At 44.2% G+C, this 25,629-nt stretch overlaps 1 protein-coding gene across 1 annotated transcript; it reads left to right on the top strand.

The window, feature by feature from the left end:
* The first annotated feature begins 669 nt into the window (after positions 1-669).
* Positions 670-24,938, top strand: LOC147425123 (uncharacterized). The gene is made up of 5 exons (XM_086500848.1): positions 670-1,761; positions 1,866-2,815; positions 2,899-2,988; positions 23,517-24,311; positions 24,398-24,938. The coding sequence occupies exons 1-5, from the start codon at positions 1,677-1,679 to the stop codon at positions 24,578-24,580; spliced, it is 2,103 nt and encodes a 700-aa protein (XP_086356974.1). The 5' UTR covers positions 670-1,676; the 3' UTR covers positions 24,581-24,938.
* The last annotated feature ends 691 nt before the right edge of the window (positions 24,939-25,629 follow it).

The raw sequence follows: 25,629 nt of genomic DNA, 5'->3' as shown, positions 1-25,629 counted from the left end.
GCTATTTATTGTACACCATTCAAGATGGTATATGACCAAGAAGAAGTTATGCCATAAACAAAACTTTTGCATCCAAGATACTCTCATGAATTTTGAACGAGGGAGAAAAACTCGAGTTCAAATGTGGCTAGTAGATGCTGTTGATGGTTGTTGCTAGTTAGGAATGGGATTCTCTTGCACGAAGCATTTTTATGATCAAACAAACTTTGTGCTCCTTTGCTGATTAATTAGTTTGGAGAGGACACACACACATCCACAAATGCCACACTTCTTTGACGCTTGCATCTATGCGATAGATGCAGTAGTGCTCAAACATTCAATTGTGACAATACTACTCAAGTAGCTAAGCCATCGACTCCATTTGATAATATTTAGAAACATGTTATCCTTACAAGTCATCAGTAAACGTCAGAATTCCTTTCCGTGCCAATCAAAGGATGCTTGCCGAATGCAATCATCGGTAAACTTTCAACTCTTTATTTGCTACCCAATTGCTAAATATACGCTTGCATCTCATCTCCCATTATACACAACGGCCGAGCTGTTTAATTTGTGCACGTGGCAAACATCGGGCTCTTAATCGGACGGTAGAGAGGGTCAGTCCGAGAGCGAATGTGACCGAGGGTCCTTAAGGAATTTGGGAGGTTTTACGGGATTTTGGTTAAATAAAGGCTCAAAAACAGACTCTCTCTTTCTTCCCCTTCCGCTCTCGCCTTGCTTCCTGCTTGTGCTTCAAGCCTGCCATAGCCCTAACCTGCAAAGTTCTCGCTCTTTGTTTGCCTCTTGTTCGATCTTTTCCGACCTTGTTTCAGCGAAGGTGGACGCCTCCTTTCTTGCCGCCGCAGGCCCTCTCACCCCGATCGAAATCTGCCTCAGGTTTCGGTGCTCCCTCCTTCACCAGCGCGCTTGCTTCGGGGCTTGAACACAATCGTCACTCTGTATTTCGAAACAGGTTGGGAACTTCTATTTCTTTTCTTCCGAAGAAAGGTCAGGAAAGGCTTGGCCGCTTCTTCTGTGTCTTAAAACGTTTGCAAGAGCAGGAAGTCATCCCTGCTTCATCCTCTTTGAGAAAGGACTGGTGCCTTTTGCGTGCCAGGAAAAGAAGCGGCAGAAAACAACTGCAACATATCCTGTCTTGATTTTTGGCTTAGAAAATATTGGCGTTTTAAAGCTTGAAGGTTTCTGCAAGTGCAAGGTGCCTTTGAGGAGGCTTTGCCGCAGGTGCTCATTTGGCCTCTAAGAGCTGAAACCCTAAAAGTTTTCCTGCATGCACGGCTGCGGTTGGCTATAGGGTTTGCTGTGGCCGCTTACAAGTGTGCCTTTTTTATTTCCTGACGAGGCTCTGCATTGTTGGGGAGTAACCAGCATTGTTGATGATACATTCAGTGCCCTTCCATCATTCGATGTAGAGTATCTATGCATAGTTACTGACACAGAGGAAGAGGAAGCATTGACAATATATGGTAATTTGTACAGTCTAGCCAGAGGAATTGTCACACTTTTGCTTCCAAGGGTTGGAAGTTCTTGAAGAGGTTGGCTGCAGCCTCTTGATGCTGCAGTAAAGAGTCAGGTCTAGTTTCGGATTTCTGTACAGTGGGCTAGCTTCCACTCTGATTACACCAACCAGCGGGAGATAGCCAATGTGACATTGACAACGACGATGGTAAATATCTTTGATGGAGAGAACTGAACCTTCCTTCATTCCAGGATGGCTCAAGGGGACTGGAGTTGGTGGGGGTTCAGCCACACACAATAGCCCAGGTGGTTCTTTATGTACAAATCAGTTTGTTTCTGTTGCAATGTTGAAGATTGTTAGAAATAATTGTCTTATTTTAATGCCTAATATGCATTATCTTCTTGTGCAGATGAAGGTGTCTTTTCCAGGTCCAAAGCTACACAACAATTGCACCAAGCCAACAGTAATTTAGAGTCCCCTAGAAAGTCGTCATCCTCTAGTAAATCATTTTCTTCTACCTCAAGACGAATCCACAATACTAATGGTTCAGTAGATAGGCAAACTTCCGATAGAGATAATTTTGGTTTGGCTCGTTCCAAGTCTGGTTTAAACAGGAACTCTTCTAATCGCAACCTGAGTAAAATTAACTTGGAACAAAATGGCTACAATTCATGGATTGATGGAGAGTATGGCCATGAAGTGGACAGGGAATGTTATGCTAGAAAAAAGGATTGGTTGTCTGGGATGGTCCCTGATACAAGGGACAAGGACAAAGAGATTGCAGACAGTCCAATGCGACAACTTTTCTCTGGAGGGTTGACAGGAAAGTATGATCGCGGCACAAAGTTGAAAAGGTCACAGTCAATGAGCATGTCTGCCTCAGGCAAGGTCACTGATGTGGTTTCAACTGTGCCTTCTGCAAATGGTAGTATATCAGGTAGTTCACAGAAATCAGTGTTTGAGCACAATTTTCCTACGCTAGGTACTGAAGACAAACAAAGTAGCCCTCGATCAAGCTCTATTGCTAGTCCACGCCCCTCTATTGCTAACCCCCACCTAATCTGGCAAGGGAATTCACGGTCAGATCTGAGCAGAGCTTCTTCCCCTGGACTGACAGGGGGATATGCCAATCCCATGTCATGTGTATCTGCTCCTATTGGTGGTGGAAATGATTGCTGGAGCTCTGCTCTTGCGGATGCCCCTACTTCTAATGGTAATGTTACTTTGACATCGAATGCAGTCACCACTGCTAGCATTAGCCAGACATTATCATTTGTTGGTCCTGTGACAAGTGCAGCCCCTTTAAACATGGCAGAGGCCCTCTCTCAGAATCCGCCCCGGGTTCGAACTCCCCCACAGGTAACTGTCTTATTCTGAATTTGCAATACAGCCATATGCTTTTCTATGCTTTATCAATAGTGAAGCTCTCATTTGGGATCCAGGTGTTACTTGAAAGTCAGAGGTTGGAAGAGCTTGCTCTGAAGCAGTCTCGACAGTTGATTCCAATGACCCCTTCGTTGCCAAAGGCCATGGTATGGAGACAACCCCCCCTTTCTTTTGGTGTCCTGTCATATTTCTTCTGGCCTTATACTGCTGTAGGAAGCCAGCATTGAGCAGATAGCTGCTTGTCTGCTGTGACATAACTCTTGTTCTTCATTCAATTCTTGTTTTTGTTGTCTGTACTATGCTTTGCTATAATTTTTCCGTTATTCAATTCTTTTATATGTTCTCTGGGCCACTCTGTGCTATCTTGAAAAAAACAAGATTCACCCCACTAGGAGCAGATAACAACTATTCATTTTACAGCTGCTTTGTTTTGGAGTGGTTAATCAGAATGTTCACACGTGAAAATAGTTCAGAGGTATGTTTTTTTATGGCAAGTGTTGTAGGGGGTTTGATCTTCCAATAGATGGAGCAGCGGCTGTTCCTTCTAGATGAGGAGGTGTAGTACAGGTCTCTACAGCAGACGTGAAGAGTTTTTTTGTTTTCAGAGTTGTGGTTTTTGAAAATTTCAGGGCAATAATCCAACCAACCTTTTCGCCCCTTGTCATTCATAGATTTTTGAAAGTTTTAAAACGTGATATCTTTGGAAGAGGTAAAAAATTAAAACATTTTATTTTGAATTTCTTTAATAGTCTCCGTATTTGTTTGTGAGTGTTTAATTGTGAACATGTGTGACTTGATTTTATGAAGAAAATTAAAAGTTTGTGTTTCTACTCAAGGTTTTGCATATACGGTTTTGGATTAATAGGCTATTTATGGTTGGCTTTATGCTTCACAAAAAGCTATTTATAGTTGGCTTTATGGTTCACAATATTGAATAGCTCCTTTGACTTAATTTGTTATCTTGAGGAATTTTTTCCATGTTTTATGGGTTTGCTTTTCTCAGGAATGACTATTGTCTTTGTTGCTTTTAAATGGGCTATGCACATTTGAAACCATTGTGTAGGAGTTCAATGTGCAGAGTTTACATACATGTGCAGTTAAGGTAATATATAGTTGTCGAGAAACTTTGTATTTTTGCTTCAAAACCTTTTGAGGAGTTTCAAACAAAAATTGTTACTTAGGTATACAAGGTAGAAGGGCTTCTTACTTTGTACGTTTGAACTTTCAAGTGGTAGTTGACAAGACATTTTTGGGGAGCCAAACAAAAATTGTTACTTAGGTATATAAGGTATGAGGGCTTGTTACTTTGTAGTTTTGAACTTACAAGTGGTAGTTGACAAGACATCAACTCTCCATGGCATTTCTGGTCTAAATCTTAGTAACAAACTCCATCATGGAGATGCAATATTGGTGATGAGTTTAAATGGTGTCGAACGCTCTAGACCAAGAGTGTCGTTGCGGGTTTGCAAAAGGTTAGTCCTTTTTGGGACTTTTACCTTCCGCACCTGCGAACGCTTGGCTGCTTTGGCTACAGCTCTCACCCCTAAGGCTTGCTGCGATCATGGAGATGCAATATTACTCTCTACTTATCTCAAACTCACTCCGAACATGAGTGGCTTGGGAAGTTAAGGTGTTCAAAAGGTGTTTGAACACCTGACATACACATTTCGGACACGCAAGCTTCACAACATAAAGAAATCCCATAGGTAGACTAATGTCATCCGCATGCCTCACATTTCTTCGAACATTTCTCTTTTAGCTAAGTACGGTGTCATTTGCTCTCAACTATTTAGATTTTCTAGTCTTTGTTCTAGTAAATCTACTTTTGTTGTTCAATCTTGCCATCTTATTTCTTTACTAGTTGAAAAAGGATACTCATTCAAAAGAATCATGAAAAAAGTTCGTTCATTTTTGCATAGTAAGTTTATTTTTAGTGTTTCTTCCTTTGGAATGTTCAAGATAATCAGTAGTAAATTCAATAGAAGTGGGGAGCTAAAAAGCCGACTTATTGTTTGACTTAATAACACCTTATGTTGTTGTTTTGATCTTTAGCGTTTCTAGTATTTTCACTATAGCTTGACAATTGCTAGCCTTTATCATGGCTGAGTATGCCCATCACCTCCGGAGGGTGATAGAAACTCAGCTCGTTGGTTTTGTAGAGTACGTTCAAAGCATGAATGACCTCTATATAAACCTGCACCTACTCTTGGGCACTGACGACGTGAGTAGGGATGTCATAGCTGTTGTCCAAGCTATGCATGATAAAGGTGATAATCTTATTCTTCCTGTTTGGACAAGCAGTGAAGTTGAGATCACATATTGTCAAGTTTGGTTCTTTGCTCTTCGTAGGTTTGTAGTAGTATTCATTTTTCGATTTCATATTTAGCTTACCTGAGGACTTAAGAATGTGTTCCGTTATAGGTTGTTGTGTGAAGTTTGATTTCGAGGATTAAGTTTTTAAGATGTCTTATTCTTTTTTTTTTTTTTGGCTTATAGTTGAGTACTTGTTTTAAGCCAAGTAAGTTGCGTCAACTTATTTTACACATACCTTTTTTGAAAACATTTTTAAGTTAATAATGTTTTGTTTTATCTAGTTTTGTTTCGAAGCAATCAAAGTGATTTAGTTAGTTAGTTTGTTTGTTTTTGTTTTTCTTTTCTTTTCGTGTGTCTCTTGCTTTTATAGTTTTATGAGTGCTTTATTCCCTCTTATAATTCGTGAGTTCAGACTATTCTGAACTTATGAAGGTATATATAATGTCAATCCATTACCCCGTATGTGCTAAAGAACAAACATTACATGACAATTACGTTAGACTCGATTGTTGAACTTGCTAGATTCCTAGGGATTCTTCATTAGTAACCTTGAACCAAACGTCTAAAGGTTGAAAAAGGCTGGCTTGAAAAAGGCTGGCTGGTGCTAGCCTTCGTTGATCACTTGACTCCTAATCTAGGACACAAGTGTTAGTCCCGTGCTGGATCCATCCTGCATACATGACATGACGCAAGGCAAACTCACACCTAGATTGTCACGGGGACGTGGCAGCTGTTAACTATGTCACGAGGACGTCGCAACTGCTAACCTTAGTTGTTGGTTTCTTTCCAATGATTTTTGTTTTATTTATAAGACCCTCTTTTTGCAGTAGCAAACAGACAGACGTTGTTTGGCCAATGTGAACGATAGTTTCACCCGCAGATGGGAAGTGGTGAGCACTGGAATTCGTATAGTAAGAGGATGTCTAGGCTCAGAGCAAGATCATGTAGGTCCCCCCGTCGCACTTAGCAAGTTGGTGGATACTAGGAAGAGAACTCAATAAAGGCATAAAGTCAAGGTGGGACTACCAACAGAAAGTATCCGACAGTTGGGCCACATTGCACTTCTGGATGTGGTCCCAATGAGGATAGATGGTCAGATGACCAGTGGGAGCCCAACGGAAGCATCTCCTAAAGATTAGGGAACTGCTCTTTTGGGCCATGAAATGTGTTCGCGTCATTTCCTTCGGTATGACCAGGGGAACATTTACAACTTTGCCGCGAAGTCAATCGAGCAACCAGCCGGGAGATTTTTAGGTGGTAGACCCGAAACGAGAAAATGCTTGTAAATGCGCTAAGTGGCACATTTTTGTGCACTTGTCTCATGCATCAAGAAGTGGCACTGAATTTATAGCTGGGAGGCTCATTTTTGAGTTTCCTGTCCTCACAGGTTAAGAGCTATGTGTAGTGTTTCCTTTCCCTCTATGTACTGTGTGGTGCCAGGAGTGATGCCCTGCACGCTATACATCGCTCTCTCTCTTCCTTATGTGCAGTTATGTGATGCCCCACAAGAGGGCTTTTCATTTGACTGATGTATAGTTGTGTGGGTTCATGCGCGATTGTCGAGGCAAGAGTCTCATGCACAGGTACTGGATTAGCTAGTGGCTAATCCCCCGCAAGTACATGTGAGGTTTCACGTGAGAAATCTCGTTCGATTCAAAGGGCAAGTAGCCCTATAGGTGCGGGAGCTCGAGAACTTGCTACAGATGCGACCGACACGCGAAACGGAGCCCAAAACAGGGAATTACAGCCTGCTGTGTATTTTTGCAAGTTTAGGGTTTCGGCCCTAAACAATCGGGCCCTAATATCCCCGGGAGGTTCGAGGACGCGAGGGGACTGCTGTAAAGGTGATTTGGCGCATTTCGGGGCAGAAAACAGAGAATTTAGTGTGCTGCAGATTCTTGCCAAGTTTTGCAAAGTGTCAGTATGCGTAGGGAAAGTCATCTATTGCATGGGGATACTGATTGTGAAGCGTCCTAATGCAGTTATGCTACCGAAATCGGGCAAGAACAGGTGTATTTCAGCCCAGATTATGCGGGACAGCTCGTAGGAAATCATAGGTTATATTTTCTAGGTTGTATTCCCGTTGTTAAAGAATAAAGAAACATTGGAAGGGGCGCCAATTTTGGGGCCTAGAGGTTGTCGGCATCTGCTCGGAGCATTCTACATTGCGAGCCGTGTGTACTTAAGTGTTAATTCCCGTCACAGGTTTCTTTTGCACGTTCTCTCTGTGTGTGTCTAAAGTAAAGAATTTTAGGTGAAAGCCAAAGCCTATTGCCCCACAGGCCAAGGTTCCATTGTCGGGATATCAATCACTTTTTCCTCAAAGAGTGAGCCTCAATTGTTTTGGGTAAAGACAGAGCGCAGGAATGCGGGATTACACTATGGCCGACAAAGGGAAGGGCATTATGGAAGAGGGTTCCTCTTCAAAGAACAGATAGGAAATTCCTATGTTCTTCGAGATTTGCGAGAGCTCACGGCCACGTCAGATTGTACCTCGTGTTAATGTGAATGTCCCTCCAGTAGTATAGGGCTTAATGATTGGGCAACTTGAGGATGATGCGTTCAGGACTCAGTTAGTTGCCGCGGTGAATGTCTTTTCGCAACTGGTGCAGAATCCAAGGTTTATGGAGTTCTTGCAAGCGCCACCAGTGCATCAGCAAAATAGGCAACCTACACCGCGTACAGAGCTTGTGGAGGCTCAAGCCTAAGTACTTCATGCAACTCAGTAGGATAGGGAACACTCGCATGTTGCGGAGTCGAGGGCTCCAAAACAGGTTTCTCCCGTGCTTGAACAGGTGGCTGTTCCACAGGTTATGCCAGTTCAGCCCGCCACCTTTTCAGAGCCCGCATGCTGTCTTGAATGGAAAGGGAATTGGTTACCAGGCAATGCACCCAGTTTTTCCACCACCCACAGCACATCCTGGGTATTTCGGGGGTGGATCAATGTGTGCCAGGAACAGTGTTTGGGGGTATGCAAGGCATCATGCTCAACCCCATGTATAGTAGTATCTGTATGCAACAGGGTTTTTAGTGCAACCAGGGCCAATTTGGGGTGCCTCATGTTCATTTTGGCATGGCTGGTTTTTCTGGACAGCAGCTAGATATCTCACCTCTGACGCAAAATGTGAATGGCCAAGATGTGCCGATCATGCCTACTACAGTGCCCATGTTGCAGACCATTCCTTATGACAACTTGGGGGCACTGGAGAAGCCGAAAGCTTATAAAGAAGGTGGTGTAGCTGTAAATTTCAGTACTTACAGTGGCTTTGAGGATAAAGCAAAGGCTCTCACGTTCCTCCAGCAGTTTGATACATCTTATGCAAGAGGGAATTTTACAGAGGCCTCGAAAGTTAGGAAAGCTGCCACTTTCTTAAAGGACAATGCGCTTACATGGTGGACGACATCGTTAATGCAAGGACAGGCACCCGCCACTTGGGTTTACTTCAAGCAAATGTTTGCATCTGCTTGGCTGTCAAATGAATATGAAGCCAACGTCATGACAGATTGGCACCAGCTTACTTCGGCTACATGCAAGAGCTTGCTAGAGTACAATTAGAGGTTTTGTAAAGCGTTACTCTCAGTGACCTACAGATTTGTGCCATTGACAGAGCAGATAGAGAAGTATTGTTGTGGGCTGCCTAAAGGGGTTCGTGATTACTGAACTAAGAACAGAGTGGCTACTATCACTCAGCTTATGGAAGTTGCGAACACTGGTCTTGCCTTGTTGAAAGGAGAGGACAATGGGTTTCTGAGGAACAAGAAAGGAGGGCAGCAAAAGAAAAATTCAGCGAAGAAGCCCTTTGTGAAAACAACTCCTGAAGCGTCACAGGGTTCGGAAAGGCCACCAAAGACAAGGATTCAGTCGGGACTTCTGGAGCGCAGGCAAAGAAACAGAAAAGGAAGCGTTTTGTGCGCAAATTGCTCGAGGAAAAGAAGGTCCTAATGGTTGAAAATAAATGATTTATATGCAAGCAGCCTGGTCACTTTGCTACCAATTGTCCACAAAGGAAAAGACCAGCTGACTCAGATGATAAAGAAGACCAGAAGGGCAAGAAGCCTAAACCCACGACAAGTTTGGTGCCAGATATGGTGGGTGAAAGGCCCAATACAGATGCTAGTGAGTTATGCAGGACATGGGGTAAAGTTAGGGATCAGACGGCATTAATCTTCTTTGATCCAGGTGCCAAAGCCAACTTTATCTCACCAGACTTAGCTATGAAACTGGGCATCAGAGCTGAAGAGATGGGGTACAAAGCAGAGGCAGGGTTGGCATGTCCTGACCACTCATTGTGTGTTACTCCCATTATTGGAAAGCTGCGTCTACATATTCAGTCATATATGGACACAGAAGAGTTCTACATCATGTCGTTGGAAGGATGTGACGCCTTGTTGGGGATCCCGTGGATGTTTCGAGTGCATGGAGTCTTGGATGCCTACAATAAAAAGATCACTCTACAGCATAGAGGCAAAACTCACATCTTGGATGTAAAGCTAAAAGGAGAGTTAGTCCCTATTGTATCTGCTTCTGCTATCACTTCTGTAATAAAGAATCATCTTTTTGTGTACTTGATTTTGCACGTGATGTCTCAGATAGTGATCAGTCAAATTTATTTGTGTTAGATAAAGAAAGGTCAGCATTAGTTTAGCGATTGTTTTTTGATTCATTACCGTCGCAATTGCCGTCAAAGAGACGTGAGGATCATCGGATAGATTTGGTTCCAGGGTGTAGCCCACCAAATAGACCTCCCTACAGGGTTAGTGCGGCTCTACAAAAAGAGATTATGGACCAGGTTGAGGAGTTATTAGAGAAGGGGCTGATTCAGCCTAATTCTTCACCCTTTTGCTACCTGCTCCCTAGTGCTCCCAGTGCAGAAGAAGGATGACTCATGGCGCATGTGTATTGACTACCGTGCGTTGAATAAGAATACCATCAAGAATAGGTTTCCTATTCCTAGAATTGATGATATTCTTGACCGTTTAGAGGGTGCTGCAATTTTCAGCAGGATAGACCTTAAGAGTGGGTACCATCAGATTCGTATAAGGCCAGAGGATGTGCACAAGACTGCGTTTAGAACGACATTTGGTCTTTGAGTTTCTAGTGATGCCGTTTGGGCTAACAAATGCTCCTGCCACGTTCAACAGAATGATGGACGAGATTTTCCGCTGGCATCAACAGTTTGTTGGAACGTTCTTCGATGACATGATAGTCTATTCGAAGAATGAAGAGGAGCATAGGCGTCACTTGACCAATGTGTTCGAAGAGCTGCGCCGTCACAAGGTACTTGTCAATCCTAAGAAAAGTGAATTCTTCCTCGAAGAGATCTACTTTCTTGGCCACATAGTCTCAAAGGATGGTGTCAGAATGGATCCCGCAAAGGTTGAAGCTATTAAGACATGGCTAGCCTTGAAGACTGTGCATGATGTCAGAAGCTTCTCGGGATTGTGTTCCTACTATAGAAGGTTTATCAGAAATTTTGTAGAGATAACATCGCCTCTTCACACATTGCAAAAGAAAGAGGTCACTTTCAGATGGACCCAAAAAGAGATTTCAGCTTTTAGTCTCTTAAAGGAAAAGTTGACTTCAGATCCAGTAATTGTTTTGTGAGTGGCAGTAGCATCGGAGCAGTGCTAATGCAAGATGGACGGGTAGTAGCTCCGAATTTTGCAAGGTCCAGAGAGGACTATCCAAGTCTATGAGAAAGAGCTCTTGGCCCTGATTCATGCGCTCTCTAGCTGGAAGCACTACCTCTTAGGTGTTGATTTTGTTGTCCAAACAGATAAGCAGACCTTGCGATACTTCTTGACACAGTCAAAGTTATCATATGCGATGGGCAAACATTCTTTCCATGTTTCACTTCCAGATTATGCATGTGGAAGGCAAGAAGAATGTTGTGGCTGATGCTTTATCAAGAAAGCCACAGATTTCAGCTGTGTCAATTCCTTATCATCATGAGCTAGATGACATGAAGGAACAATATACTCTTGATGAAGATTTTGCAAGGATCTTTGAACAATTACAAGAGGGGCGACATCATGAGCACTACCTCCTTAGAGATGGTTTTATGATGATGCATGGCAGACTTCGTGTCACAAGGCCACTGCGACATAAGGTCATGGAAGAGAGTCATGCCTCACCGTATGCATGGCATCGTGGTATTAATGCGATAGTCAAAGCGGTAGAGACATTCTTCTATTGGCCTACCTTGAGGAGAGATGTGGATGCCTTTGTGCGAGCATGCATAATTTGCCAAAAGGTCAAGTTTGACAGGTAAAAGGCACCAGGGTTGTTACAACCACTGCTGATTCCGGATAAGCCATGGGAAAGCATTGCTATGGACTTTATCTTTGATCTTCCAAGAACGCCAACAGGGAAGGATGGTATATGGACCATTATCTGCATGTTCAGCAAGCAAACCCATTTTATCTCTTTCAGCAAGAAGATAAAATCTGATGAGATGGCACGCTTCTTCATGTACAATGTGTTTAAGTACCATGGTATGCCACAATCGACTATCAGTGATCGTGATGCTCGCATGACCAGTTTGTTCTGGAGAGGGTTGTTTGAGAACATGGGCACTACGCTCAAGTTCTCGTCTTCGTTCCATCCACAAACTGTTGGACAATCAGAAGAGGCTAATTCTATTGTCTTAGATCTGCTGAAATGCTATGTGTCAGATAAAAGGGCAAGTGGGAACCGTATTTGCCTATGCTTGAGTATGCGTACAATAATACAGTGCATTTGTCAACTGGCAAGGTACCCTTTGAGATTGTTGAAGGCGGCAAAAAAGTTCCTCCCATTTTGCATACAAAGGACAAGATCTTTGAGGTAGATCGATATGTTGAGAACATGAATGAAATGTATAAGAAAATTAAAGTTGCCTTGGAGAAGACTCAGGCAAAGCAGAAAAAGACTGCTGATCGTGTCACCAGCGTGTGACTACTATCTATCCTTTTTGTTGATTTCTTTCTTATTATCTATTTACTTTCACTTTTTGGAAACACCCCTCGAGAAATCTAACTGCCCTGCATTGCATAGCTAGTGTGGAACTGTCTAGAGGGAGTCCAAGCCTGAGGGCAAGAGAGCACTAAGGTTGGACAAGGACTATGGTTAGCCAAGTGGGGTCATTGACTAGCCAAAGTGGAATCCTTTGCTACAGAGGCTACATTTCAGATCTGGATGTGGCCGCAGTGTACAAAGAGGGTCGGATGACCTAGAAAGATACAATGGTAGCATCTCCTATAATTTAGGGAACTGCTATTTTGGGACCTGAAAATGTGTTGACGTCATTACCTCCGGAATGACAAGGGGAACATTTTCTTACTCTGCCGTGAAGTCAACTGGGCAACCGGTTGGGATATTTTTAGACGGCAACCCCGAAACGGGAAAATGCTTATAAATGTGCCAAGTGGCACATTCTGGTGCAGTTTCTAATGCAAGAGAGAGTTGTCGCTGAATTTTAAGCTGGGAGAGGCTCATTTGCAGTTTTTGTCACAGGTTAAGAGCTATGGAGTGCTTGCTTTCCCTCTTATGCACAGTGCGGTGCCAGGAGTGATGCCCTGCACGCTACGCACTGCCCTCTCTCTCCCCTTTGGCAGTATGTTATGCCCCTCTAGTGGGCTTTTCATTTGACCAGTGTACAGTTGTGTGGGTTCATGCGCGATTGCCGAGGCAAGAGCCTCTTGCACAGGTACTGGATTAGCTAGCGGCTAATCCCCCCGCAGGTACAGGTGAATTCGGAGAGGTTTCACGCCAAAAATCTCGTCCGATTCAAAGGGCAAGTAGCCCTACAAGTGCGGGAGCTCGAGGACTTGCTAAGGATGCGATCCGGCACGCGAAACGGAGCCCGAAACAGTGAATTACAGCCTGCTGTGTATTTTTGCAGGTTTAGGGTTTTGGCCCTAAACGGACCCTAATACCCCCAGGAGGTTCGGGGACGCAAGGGGACTGTTGTACAGGTGATCTGGCGCAATTTCAGGGCTGAAAACAGAGAATTCAGTGTGCTGCAGATTCTCGCCAGGTTTTGCAAAGCGCCCGTATGCGTCGGGAAAGTTGGCCAATGCGTGGGAATACTGACTGTGAAGGGTTCTAGTACAGTTATGTTGCCGAAATCGCGCTGGAAGAGTGGAAATTCAGCCGAGTTGGTGCGGGGCAGCTTGTAGGAACCACAGCGTTTATTCCCTCTTTTGAACAATAAAGAAATACCGAAAGGGGCGCCTAAGTTAGGGGCCAATCTGGTGTCCGTCTACTCATACAGGTGCAATCTAGCAGCCTGTATCCCTCTCCCCTTTGTTGTGTCTTGAAAGTACAGGTAAAATAGACGACTAATAATGGGTGAAAGCTAAATCAAGGTTTGAAGTAAAGTCTACCGCCCTTTTTGGATTGAACAGGCCGGTTTTAGATCGTCACCGTCGTGAATTGCTTTTATCACCTGGTGATTGGGTTCTGTTAAGGTTCGAAAAGGCAAGGTTAAAGAAGATGAAGGGCAAGGGATGGCTGTTGCCTAAGCTCAACATGCGTTACTATGGGCCTTTTCAAGTGCTTGACAAGATCAACGATGTGGCTTATTGGCTGAAATTGCCTGATGCATGGAAGATTCATAATGCGTTTCACGTAAGTCTTCTAAGACTCTTCGTGGGTGATATGCCGGAAGATATGCCAGATGAGGATCAGCCAAAAGTTGAGGAACTTGATGAGATCCTGGTACCTGAGCAAGTTTTGGCACATAAGGATAGAAAAGTTAAAGGACATGTTGCAAGACGTATTTGGTGAAGTTCAAGAACTATCCGCCTATGGATGCAAAGTGGATGGAAGAGCATGAACTGTCAGACTCACCAAATGTATTGCAGCTTTACCTTGAAGCCTTTGGGTTACAACCTACCTATGCCCCAACCCAACGTGTGCAAAGGAGGGGTAATGATAGAGCTAGTACATCAAATGTACTTATGAATTCAATGTAGATGGAAATGACAAAAGTATGAAGGTCTCATTATGTCATTCGTATCTATGTGTTACGACCTTTCTTGCGGATACATGCGATGATAAAAGAGTGTTAATAGCACAAGATCATTAGCGGCGTGCAATCGAGGACGTTGCGATTTCAAGAGGATGGGGTATGTCACGAGGACATGGCAGCTCGTAACTATGTCACGAGGACGTGGCAATTGCTAACCTTAGTTGTTGGTTTCTTTCCAACGATTTTTGTTTTATTTTTGAGACCCTCTTTTTGAAGTAGCAAACGGTCGGACATTGTATGGCCAATGTGAACGGTAGTTTCACCCGCAGACGGGAAGTGGTCAGCACTGGGATTCGTATAGCAAGAGGATGTCTAGGCTTAGAGCAAGATCATGTAGGTCCTCGTCGCACTTAGCAAGTTGATGGATACTAGGAAGTGAACTCAATAAAGGCATAAAGTCAAGGTGGGACTACCAACAGAAAGTATTCGACAGTTGGGCCACATTGCACTTTTGGATGCAGTCCCAATGGTCAGATGGCCAGTGGGAGCCCAATGAAGGCATCTCCTAAAAATTAGGGAACTGCTATTTTGGGCCATGAAATGTGTTCGTGTCATTACCTTTTGTATGACCAGGGGAACATTTAACAACTCTGCCGCGAAGTCAATTGAGCAACCAATCGGGAGATTTTTAGGTGGCAAATCCGAAACGGGAAAATGCTTGTAAATGCGCCAAGTGGCACATTTCCGTGCACTTGCCTCATGCATCAAGAAGTGGCGCTGAATTTATAGCTGGGAGGCTCATTTTTGAGTTTCCTGTCACAGGTTAAAAGCTATGGAGTGCTTCCTTTCCCTCTATGTATAGTGTGGTGCTAGGAGTGATGCCTTGCACGCTACACACTGCTCTCTCTCTCTCTCTCTCTCTCTCTCTCTCTCTCTCTCTCTCCCTTATGTGCAGTTATGTGATGCCCCACAAGAGGGCTTTTCATTTGACTGATGTACAGTTGTGTGGGTTCATGCGCGATTGCTGAGGCAAGAGCCTCTTGCACAGGTATTGGATTAGTTAGTGGCTAATCCCCCGCAGGTATAGGTGAATTCGGAGAGGTTTCACGTGAGAAATCTCGTCCAATTCAAAGGGCAAGTAGTCCTAGCTCGAGGACTTGCTACAGATGCAACCGGCACGCGAAACGGAGCCCAAAACAGGGAATTACAGCTTGCTGTGTATTTTCGCAGGTTTAGGGTTTCGGCCCTAAACGGTTCCTAATACCCCTAGGAGGTTCGGGGACGCGAGGGGACCGCTGTAGAGGTGATTTGGCGCATTTTCGGGGCAGAAAACAGAAAATTCAGCGTGCTGCAGATTCTCGCCAGGTTTTGCAAAGTGTCCATATGCGTTGGGAAAGTCATGTATTGCATGGGGATAGTGACTGTGAAGCATCTTAGTACAATTGTGCTACCGAAATCGGGCCAGAACAGGTGTATTTCAGCCCGGATTATGCGGGATAGCTCGTATGAAATCATAGGTTATATTCCCTTTGTTAAAGAAAAAAGAAATACCGAAAGGGGCGCCAATTTTGGGGCCTACAGGTTGTCGGCGTCTACTTGGAGCATTCTAGCTTCCGAGCCTTGTGTACTTAAGTGTTAATTCCCGTCATAGGTTTCCTTTGCACGTTCTCTGTGTGTGTGTCTAAAGTAAAGAATTTCGGGTGAAAGCCAAAGCTTACTGCCCCACGGGTTGGTTTCATACACACATAGTGAGTGGACATCAGGCTCACCTCCCAGCCATAGAGCCAATACGGGCTCACCTCGAGCTTGGGAGCCTGCAGCTAAGCGGGCTAGCCTCTGCCACAAGGGCCTGTGTCCTATACTACCGAGCCCTCACCTATACGAGTGTGCTAGTAGAGCTACCAAGGGCCAATCAAGTGGTTATTTTATTGGACGTCATAACTAAAGGGCCAGGTTCACAAGGCCGTACATAACTGCAGGCGCCCAGGTCCCGTCCTGATGTCTAGGGACGTAACACTAAGGGTTTTTGGAGATCTTCCTTATTCTTCATATGAGCTTCCCTTCTACCTTGGATCTCCATGGCACTTCACTGGTGGTTTGTTCGCTTTGCTAGCTCTCAATGCTCGCCTCCCAAGTTCCTCTTGCGATGATGCTTTGTAGCGGAGCTTCCTCGATTTTCTTTATGGCACCTCCTTGGTGGTTTCTTCTTCTCTCTCTTGGATGAACATCTTCCTTGGAAGCAGTTTTGATCATCCTCTTTAGCCTTCTCTCTCCCACTCTTTACCCTCTTGTGGAGGGTGGTCACCTCTCAATGCGGCTTTTGATGTTGTCTTATGCTTCTCACGTACGCCCCCTACCTCTCTTGGGTGGTTTTCCTCTTTGGAGGTGCCCATCTTTCAGAGGCTTTGGTGGATACCTTACCCCTCCTCCTTCCTCCTAGAGTAGTTGCCAAGGCTCTTTTTACCCTCACCAAGAGGGTTTTTGACCCCTTGCTTTTTTAAAAGGTTTTTACGCTTTGGCCGTTGATCTTTGTAATTGCCTACATGGGTGTCATCATCATGCAAGGTAGGATCTGTACGTACGTACGGATTACCGTACCGTACGAATTCGTATTGTACTTTTTTTGTGGTTTTTTTGCGATGTTGTGGGTAATGTGTGGAAATAAACCCTACTGTGGCAGCAATTTTTGGTTTGCCCTTCTTTAGCTTTATCCCAACACCTAGTTTTGTAGACATTTCGACACAACTTGCATCTGTAGAGCACACACGAACGTCATTGCGGTGGTGAATATAGGAGGGCAAGCTCGATCAGGAACTTGTATGAAAGCTTTGCCTTGGTTTGTAGAATAGTGAACTAACATCCTTAGTGATACTTATGAATTTTTTTATCAAGTACAGACCGTATTGTAGGTTTCTGGCATTTAAAAAAAAAACCTACGAATTTTACGTTCCTAACCATTCGGTACTACGTACAGGTTGTACCGAATACGTACCGTACCTTACGTACCTTACCACCTGCACTGTCATGTAACAATTTTATTTTCCTTTGGGCTAAACATCATTTTGGGCACTTAAAAGAGTGGACCAAGCAATGGAATGTCATCTATGCTTTTCTCAAAAAAGAAGAAAAGTTTTCAGATCTCTTACATGGTTAGTGCCTAGACTCGGCTTTAGATTGCATGACACGTGGGGCAACATTCATGTGTGTGTGTGAACTTCACCTTAGACAACTTCAGTGCATCAATGATATCTAGACAAGGGTGAATGCAACGTTGGATGTGATGACTAGATAGGTTTAGTATGGGATCTGAGGGCTGTAGGTTTAAAGATATTGATGATTGGGGAATGATGTCCCAAGATGATGACGTGGGATAGATTTGATTGGAGCATAGTAGACACTTGATTGGAACAGAGTTGACATCACAATGTAGGCATTGAAAATTTTGGTGTGATCTTTGACACTTGTAGAATTTTTATTAGTTTTTGAATTACATGATTACTTCAGCTATGCTATCGATGCCACCACCCAATTTGGGAGCTTGAACTCACAATTCAGGCCACTTTACCTCTTCCAATTGGGGATGTTTTTTGTCAGATGGTTGCAAGACCTACACTTATATTGCCCCTTCACGCATGATTACTTCAGTTATGCTATCGATTCCACCACCCAATTTGGGAGCTTGAACTAACAATTCAGGCGACTTTACCTCTTCCAATTGGGGATGTTTTTTGTCAGATGGTTGCAAGACCTACACTTATTTTGCTTGACACTCTGTAGGCCCCAAAGACTGGCGCCCCTTTTGGTATTTTATTTATTTAAATGAAAGTAGTCGATTGGAACACTTGGATCAAACTCTCACCCATAGTTATCAGGAATGGGATTTCGGAACGGGGAACGACAGCGGGGGATGAAACACTATTTCTTGTTACGAACACTCATGCTTGAAACACGAAACGGGGATTTGGAATGGGAAGTTGGAATGGAAACGGGGAACGGAGCCTTGAAAATGAACATTCCCTGTAACTATGCGATCTCACCAAGCCGTCCAAACCTGTCAAGGGCCGAAATTGTAGGTTTTCGACCTGATTTCGGCAGCATAACGGCGCCAAAACCCCTGTAGGTCAAAAGTAGACCTCTAGGACGGATCCCCTTGCATTTTAGAAGCTTTTCGGTGAGCTATAACATGGGCTGTAATTCCCTGATTTGTCACCGCCAAGTGCCCAAAGCCTTGTATAAGCATCCCAAGGCCCTCGTGGTGTTTTCTTGCAATTTAGGTGCGAAACCTTAAACTTGCAGAATAACACAGCAAGTTGCAATTCTGGGCGGAGCAAACACGACTACATGAAAAGTATTATGAATTTATCAACGTTCTGGTAGCTTCAACGTGTAAGCTACTTCGTTGATCTTTTCTGAAATTTGAAAAGGACCATATGGCATAATACCGCATACTGAGCTTTGGAAACAAACGTTCCTTGCCTTTCCTTTTCCTTAACCTGGCCTTTTCAAAGCGCAAAAGTGCCCAATCACCAAGCGAAAATACAAGTTCACGACGGTGACAATCAACAACTTTCTTTTGCTTAGCTTGAGTCTTCTCAATAGCAATCTTTATCTTCATGTATGTTTCATCCATATCTTGCACATATTTATCTGCTTCAAATATCTTGTCCTTAATTTGCAAAATGGGTGGGACTTTCTTCCCTCCTTCCACTATCTCAAATGGTGCCTTGCATGTGGATGTATGAACAATGTTATTGTAAGCATACCTCTCCTCGAAGGATACGTTACTATCCGGAGGAAGTTTGGAGTAAGGGAATTCAATCTAACTCCTGAGTTTTTGAACAAAAGACCCTCAAACTTTAAGTGAGAGGGCATGCCTATTTCTCTCTATATCCTCTTGCTTTAGTATTAAGTATTTATCGGTGTATATTTTATATTGCTATGTTTTCTCGTTTTTGACACTGTGCGGCGAGATCTCTTCCGGGAAGTTGCTCTTTTAGGACCGAGTTGTGTTCCGAAGAGTGTCCAGACTTTAAAGGTAACGCTTTTCATGTTTTGATCTTTGATTCTTTGATCTTTAACACCTCCCCTTCCCCCTCTCTTGTTGTCCTAACCTCGCTTGCAACAGTCTAGTTGTGCCATTTGGGGTTGCGCTGCTTGTTTGCGCTCATCTGTTTTCCCTTGATCGCTTCCACCTTCATGGTGCTTCTATGCACTCTTCGCTGCTTCTCTCGCATTCATTCGTTTTCCCTTGACCTGCTTTCGCCTTCGCGGTATTGGTAGCTTGTTAGAGTGGTAGGTTCTTTCCAGAGGGGTCCTGTGTTGATCGTGTTTTCACTATTGAGGAGGCACCACTTTGGAGACTGTGGACTTGGCAAGAAAAGCCACTTGTTCAATTGGAGTGGGATCCCGGTGAGTGGCAGTGGCCTTTGTTGAACGATGATGGATCCCCTCTATTCTTTTACGAGTAGAAGACTTCTTGCGCAGATTTGGCACCCTTTTCACCGTCCACGCCAGTCAGAGGTATGGCAAGATCAGCGCATCTCCCCGCTTGCCAGAGACAATTTTGGGCATGCATTTTGACCCTTCGGATCTATCATGTGCACATGGCTCATGCTTCATCGACTTCTAGAGCAAATTTTTTGCATAAATGGTTTGTACATGTGCTTTGACAGGTGTTGTTACACTACGGTGGGCATTTGGGGCATGACGTGCATGGAGCTTTACGTAAGAGGAATCCAATGAGCCATTCCCCGCGTCAATCGGATTCTTGGATTGGCAAATGTGCAAGGTTTTACCCAAAAATTGAGCTCTCGTCTAAACGTATTAATAAATCATTTTTGTTATTTATTTTTAAGGAATTGAATTTGACAGACCTACCTAGCCTTTCAATTGATTTATAATGTGTAAAGTGGTCTATAAAAGGAGCAGCCAGCGTTTTGGCGTCAGAGGAGTTAGAGCCAGAACCTTCAGCGTTTTTGCTCTAAATCAGATCCAATGTCTTGCTTCAAACTAGCTCCAACGTTTTTGGGCCAGATCAGCGTGCAATGCGGTCCTAGCGCTTCCAGATTCAGTTGATCAGCCCTACATTTTCAGGTTTCAGCCCTTTCCTCGGTAGAACCGGCTCAGATCTGCACCTGCTAGTACTCCCATTGCGGTTCGGTACTTCGGCAGCCCATTAAGGCTCTCCTCTGCCATTCCCTCAGTGGCATCGAGTGCTCCCATTGCTGCCCATAATCGGCATCATCGAGATCTGCATTTTCAACCCTGCTTTATGTGATAGATCTCCTGCGTTTTGTATGCCAGATCTGCAGTTTTGCAGCCAGCTTTCAGCCCTTCATTCCTTTCTCATTGGGAGTGCAATTCAGCCCCAGATCCACCCCTTGGTGGCCATTCGCAGTCCCACATCGAGAAGGATCTAAAGGTGCATCGAATCGGCCCCGGAGGTGCTTCATCTTAAAGAGTTATCGAGGCGACATTCTCCATTCAAGTCAGTAGAGGTTGCACTTGAGGTATTGCATGGTTATAATTATTATGGGCTTATCCTAGATTCATCTAGGTGTATTGCATGTGTGTACATTCCTTTTATACAATCTAAAGCAAATATCACATCAAATACCACATTGGCAACGATGTGAGGGGCCCTTGAGAGGGTTGGTTGGGACCTCTCTCTCTTTCTCTATCTCTTTGTGTGTGGAAATAAAAGGAACCATCATTCATGCTAAGTTGGAGTCATTAATGCAAGGAAAGAAGTAAAGATTTGTGAGAGCGTAAAACCTAAATTTTGTCACCAGTTCAATTCCGTTGCACTTGATAATATCAGTCGTAGGATATGTTTTTCATGTGGATGATAGCACAAGCAAGATTGCCTGTTGATACTTGGTCGGCAATCATTGGTCATGACCCAACTTTTCAGCGATGTACTTCAGAGCTTGAGTCTCTTGAGGCACTGTTTCTAGGTTTGTCCTTTTGTACAATCAGTGTGGATGGCAGTTTGTTGTTTGTTGTTCAGAGTGGGCATCCGTGATGGGTTCGTGACGAGGGGATCAGTTGCATGGCTTTTGCAATTTTCGGGGTTATATCTTATTTGAGGAGATTGGGCACTCTAGAGATGATCCCAGATGCGGGTCACCAGCGCGTGCGCGCCCGCACACACACACGAGAGAGAGAGAGAGAGAGAGAGAGAGAGAGAGAGAGAGAGAGAGAGAGAGAGAGAGAGAGAGAGAGAGAGAGAGAGAGAGAGAGAGAGAGAGAGAGAGAGAGAGAGAGAGAGAGAGAGAGAGAGAGTGACTGGCCCGTAGGGCGGTAGACTTTGGCTTTCACCCGAAACTTTACTTTACTTGAACTTTACGACACAGAAACTTCACAATTAAACCTGTGACTGGAATTAACACTTCAAATGAACACAGCCTGGAAGCTAGAGCGTTCCAAGCAGACACCAACACCTCTTGGCCCCAAAGATTGGCGCTCCTTTCGGTATTTCTTTATTTTTAACAAAATGGGGGTAGCCTACGATTCCCTACGAGCTGTCCCGCATAAACCAGGTTGAAAAGACTTGTTCTTGCCCGATTTCGGCAGCATGAAGCGTCACATACAAAATCCCCATGTAATGAGTGACTTTCCTGGTGCATACGGACACTTTCCCAAACTTGGCGAGAATTTGCAACACGTTGAATCCTCTGTTTTTGGCCCCGAAAATGCACCAGATCACATGTACAACGATCCCTTGGGGGTATCAGGGATCAACTAGGGCCAAAACCCTAAACCTGCAAAATACACAGTAGGCTATAATTTCTTGCTTTGGGCTCCATTTTGCATGCTGGTGCATTCAAGCCCTCGTAATCCCGCACCTGTTGGGCTACTTGCCCTTTGAATCGGATGAGATTTCTTGCGTGAAATCTCTCTGAATTCACATGTACCTGCGGGGGACTAGCAATTAGCTAATCCAGTACTTGGACAAGAGGCTCTTGCCTCGACATACGCGCATGAACCCACATAACTATACATACAGATGAATAGCCCTCGAGCGGGGCATCACGATTTTGTATTCAAAAGGGGAGAGAGGTGCGCGAGAGCGGAATCATTGTGCTACATAGTGCAAGGGAGAAGGCAAGCTTTCCATCAAAGCTTCATCACTTGCACCAACTACTCACTCACACACCGCAGAGCTCACAATGAGGAAAAATCAGTCCCCCTATCAATTTGGGCGCCCCCTCTTGCTGCTGGACTTGGCAAACCGACCTGGAGCCGCCATGTGTCCACTTTGCCTCTTTTGAGTTAATTTCCTAGTACTTAAAAGTGTCGCGCGGGGCCCAAATGACTTTGAATTGAGCCCTCGACATACTTTTACTGTTCGGATTCCAGTGCCGATCGGCCTGACCAACTCGTGGCGACAAGACCTTCCCATCTACGGGTGTAACTCTCGGCCGTTGGCCGTTTCACGTTGGCCATACAATGTCACAAGGCTGTGACATAGTCACAGCCCTGAGAGAGAGGGATGGGGAGGGGGGGTGGAGCACCTAGGTGGTTCCTCCTATGTTCCTCACATGAGCCGCCTTGATGTATAGCTTGATTGTGGTCTAGCTCGTTTTTCTATGGTTTTGTATCCAGCTTCCTTTTGCATCTCTGGGGATTTCTGTACATAGTGATACAGATATGACCTATTTGAGGAAGAGAGTATTATTGTCCTCGAAGGTCCAAATAGGACCTATGTGACCAATTGAAGTATGTTGCGGTGCTCAATGTCGAGCTGATCAATTGCCACTATGGTGTGGATTGCGGATAAGGGGATATTCAAGCAGGTATGTGTGAACGGTCTCCTCTTTCAGAGAAGAACATGCTTTTGCAAAATGTGGGTGGTGTGATGCATAAAGCTCAAGCTTCCGGGCTTTTCCCTTTCTGTGATACGTGGGAAAGCCTAATTCATACAATGAAGCAAGTGTAATGCATTCCACCTTCCTAACCACTTCTGGTTGTCTTGCATGATCCTGAACTCAATAGCAAGCGAGCGAGCGTTCATAACGTCAGTTTTAAGGACATGGTTAAATTAATGGGGCGAGTCTTTTCAATAACTTCATAATTGTCAATTTGTCATATGTTTTGTTTTTTGGTCATCACCTACTTGATGAAGCAAAAGGCTGAAATGTACATTTTCTCAGTTCCGTGGATGTTTATGGTCTATTACTGTCCTAAAAGAGAGAATCAATTCAAAACAAAAGCAGAAATTTTTTTACTAACTGTTTCTGTATCATTGGATCATTCTTACCTTATGAAGGCTTATTCTGTTGGTTGTGGATCTTTTAAAAAGTTGAGAACTTATATCAGTGCCTCCCAACACTGTTGTCGAGATTTCTTGGTCCATGCAAATACAAGGGCAATGCAATGAACTAACTATGGATTAATGATTGCAGAGTATTGGTGATAAAACGAAGTCAAAGTCTTCTCGAACAGGGGATGGATCCACCACCTCCTTGAAGGTGCAGCTGAATTCATCACAGAAGTCGGTGACACAATCTAAGCCTGATAACTTGAGGTCTTCTCAAGGGAAACTGCTTGTTTTGAAATCTGGAAAAGATGGGGGTGTAGTGATGACCACAACCCCTAAATCTGATGGAACTGTTGCACCTCAAGTTGCCAGCCAAGGAAGCATAGGCCTTTCTGCAGTTTCTGCTGGAAGTAGCACCCTTGTACAACGAAAGCAACCTGTTGATCGCAGAGTGACTGCTGTTGCAGATGCTTTGCGAGCAAAAGATACAGCATTTCTGCCAGATGAGAAGCGCACAGCTCTCAATGCTCAAAACCGCAGTGATTTCTTCAATGCCCTTCGAAAGAAGGCAGCTGGAAATGGATCTAATGGCAATGCATCAACTGTTGAGTCAAAAAGTCCGAGGGAGCCTGCACTAGCTAATGAGGTTTCTCCTGTAGATAACAAGGTAGAGTTGAAAGAGAATGGTGTTCTCCATGACGTACATTCATCCTTGAAAGTACAATGCAATGGGGAGATTGGCCTCTCGTCTGAAAATGGCGTAACAAAGGACGGCTTTGAAAAAGATAACCTTGATGGTTTGCCTAAGGAAGAGAGTAGACATTCTCCCTCACCTGGAGATTTGGAGGAGGAAGAAGCTGCATTCATGCGGTCACTTGGCTGGGACGAGGACGAGGAATGCAGCGAGCTTACAGAGGAGGAGATCAATGCATTTTATGCGGTATGTGGCTGTGGGTGTTACATAAGAGTTGTTGAAAGAGCAAGTAAAAGACTTTATTATTCTGACATTTTTGTTTTGGACTGTAGTCTTTGGACAAGAAGCTTCTTCTCAAAAGCAAATTGACTGGCAATTTTCAAGCGGAGCATGTAGTGGGCAGTGTAGGAAGCATGTCTTCAGGCCTTTCGTCGTCTGATTCAGAGACGGAAGAGGCGCAATCATTTCTTTTGCAGAGGGCTGTGTCCAACAGCACAACTTATGTAAGGAGATGACAACATGACATAGGCAGGCGTGCGTGTGTCTACGAAGTTTTTGGCAGAGTGGCATTACTCAAGTGTTATTCGTTAGTAGAAGTGACACTTCTATGTAAAAGCATTTGAATTGTCTTTAGTTTTGGTTCGGAAGGGAAGGTTCCTATGATGAATAATCTTTGGTGTGCACCCTTCCACTGTGCACAAGCACGTAGTGTGAAGTTAAGAACCAACGCAGGCCAGTATTTTAAGAACACACAAGTTTTGGTTGTCTGGCTGCTGAACAGGTGCACAATCTCATCATTTGTCGCAACACAATGTGAATGCTGTTAAGTATATATATTTGCTGCAATATGAGCGTGCATTGGCTTGGTAGTCATGTTTTGGGTCGTGCCTAGTAATTTTGGTCATTACTGTTTCTCTGAGGCCTTGTAAATTGCGTGTTGGAAGACATGGAATGTTATAGGATAACCGTCCCTTGGTCATGAAACTGTTTGGTCTTCTCTCTCCCTCCCCTTCCCGGTCTGCGTCTATAAGAGAGAACCTTTTTATTTGCCAGTTATGGAAGTGTGGATTGGGTATTTGTCTCTGGTCCAATTCTGGAAGCGTGCAGGGGATTTAAGTGCTCAAAACAGCATTGGGTAGTCTATAAAAGTGTGGAGTTTACCTGTCTTTATCACAAAGAAACTACTCACATGCTATTTCTGCGGCAGTCATTTGAGAGGATCATGTGCCAGTACAAACAAGTGTGCTACTTGGCTAACGTGATGCATTCAGCCCTCGTCTATATCTAATACGAGAGAGAACTGCGGGATTTACTGTGGAGAGTCAGGGTGTATGGAGGTCCCATAGGTCATAAACCTGAAGTAACATTGTATTTTTAGTTGGTTCATTCAAGATTACACTGAGAGAGAGAGAGAGAGAGAGAGAGAGGATAAGGATAGTGCGATTTTAGTTGGTTCATGCACCGTCACTGTTTTCAGTAATGGCAGCTTACCCCGGGTAACACAGGCTTGTAGCTTGTAAGGAACCTTATGTTATAATGTATGAAGCTATGGAAATCAGCGGGT

This window comes from Adiantum capillus-veneris, chromosome 25 (genome assembly GCF_014529385.1).
Source record: "Adiantum capillus-veneris isolate H3 chromosome 25, ASM1452938v2, whole genome shotgun sequence".
NCBI lineage: Eukaryota > Viridiplantae > Streptophyta > Polypodiopsida > Polypodiales > Pteridaceae > Adiantum > Adiantum capillus-veneris.
The sequence above is the reverse complement of the archived record's forward strand: the minus strand, read 5'-3'. Positions and strand labels throughout refer to the sequence as shown.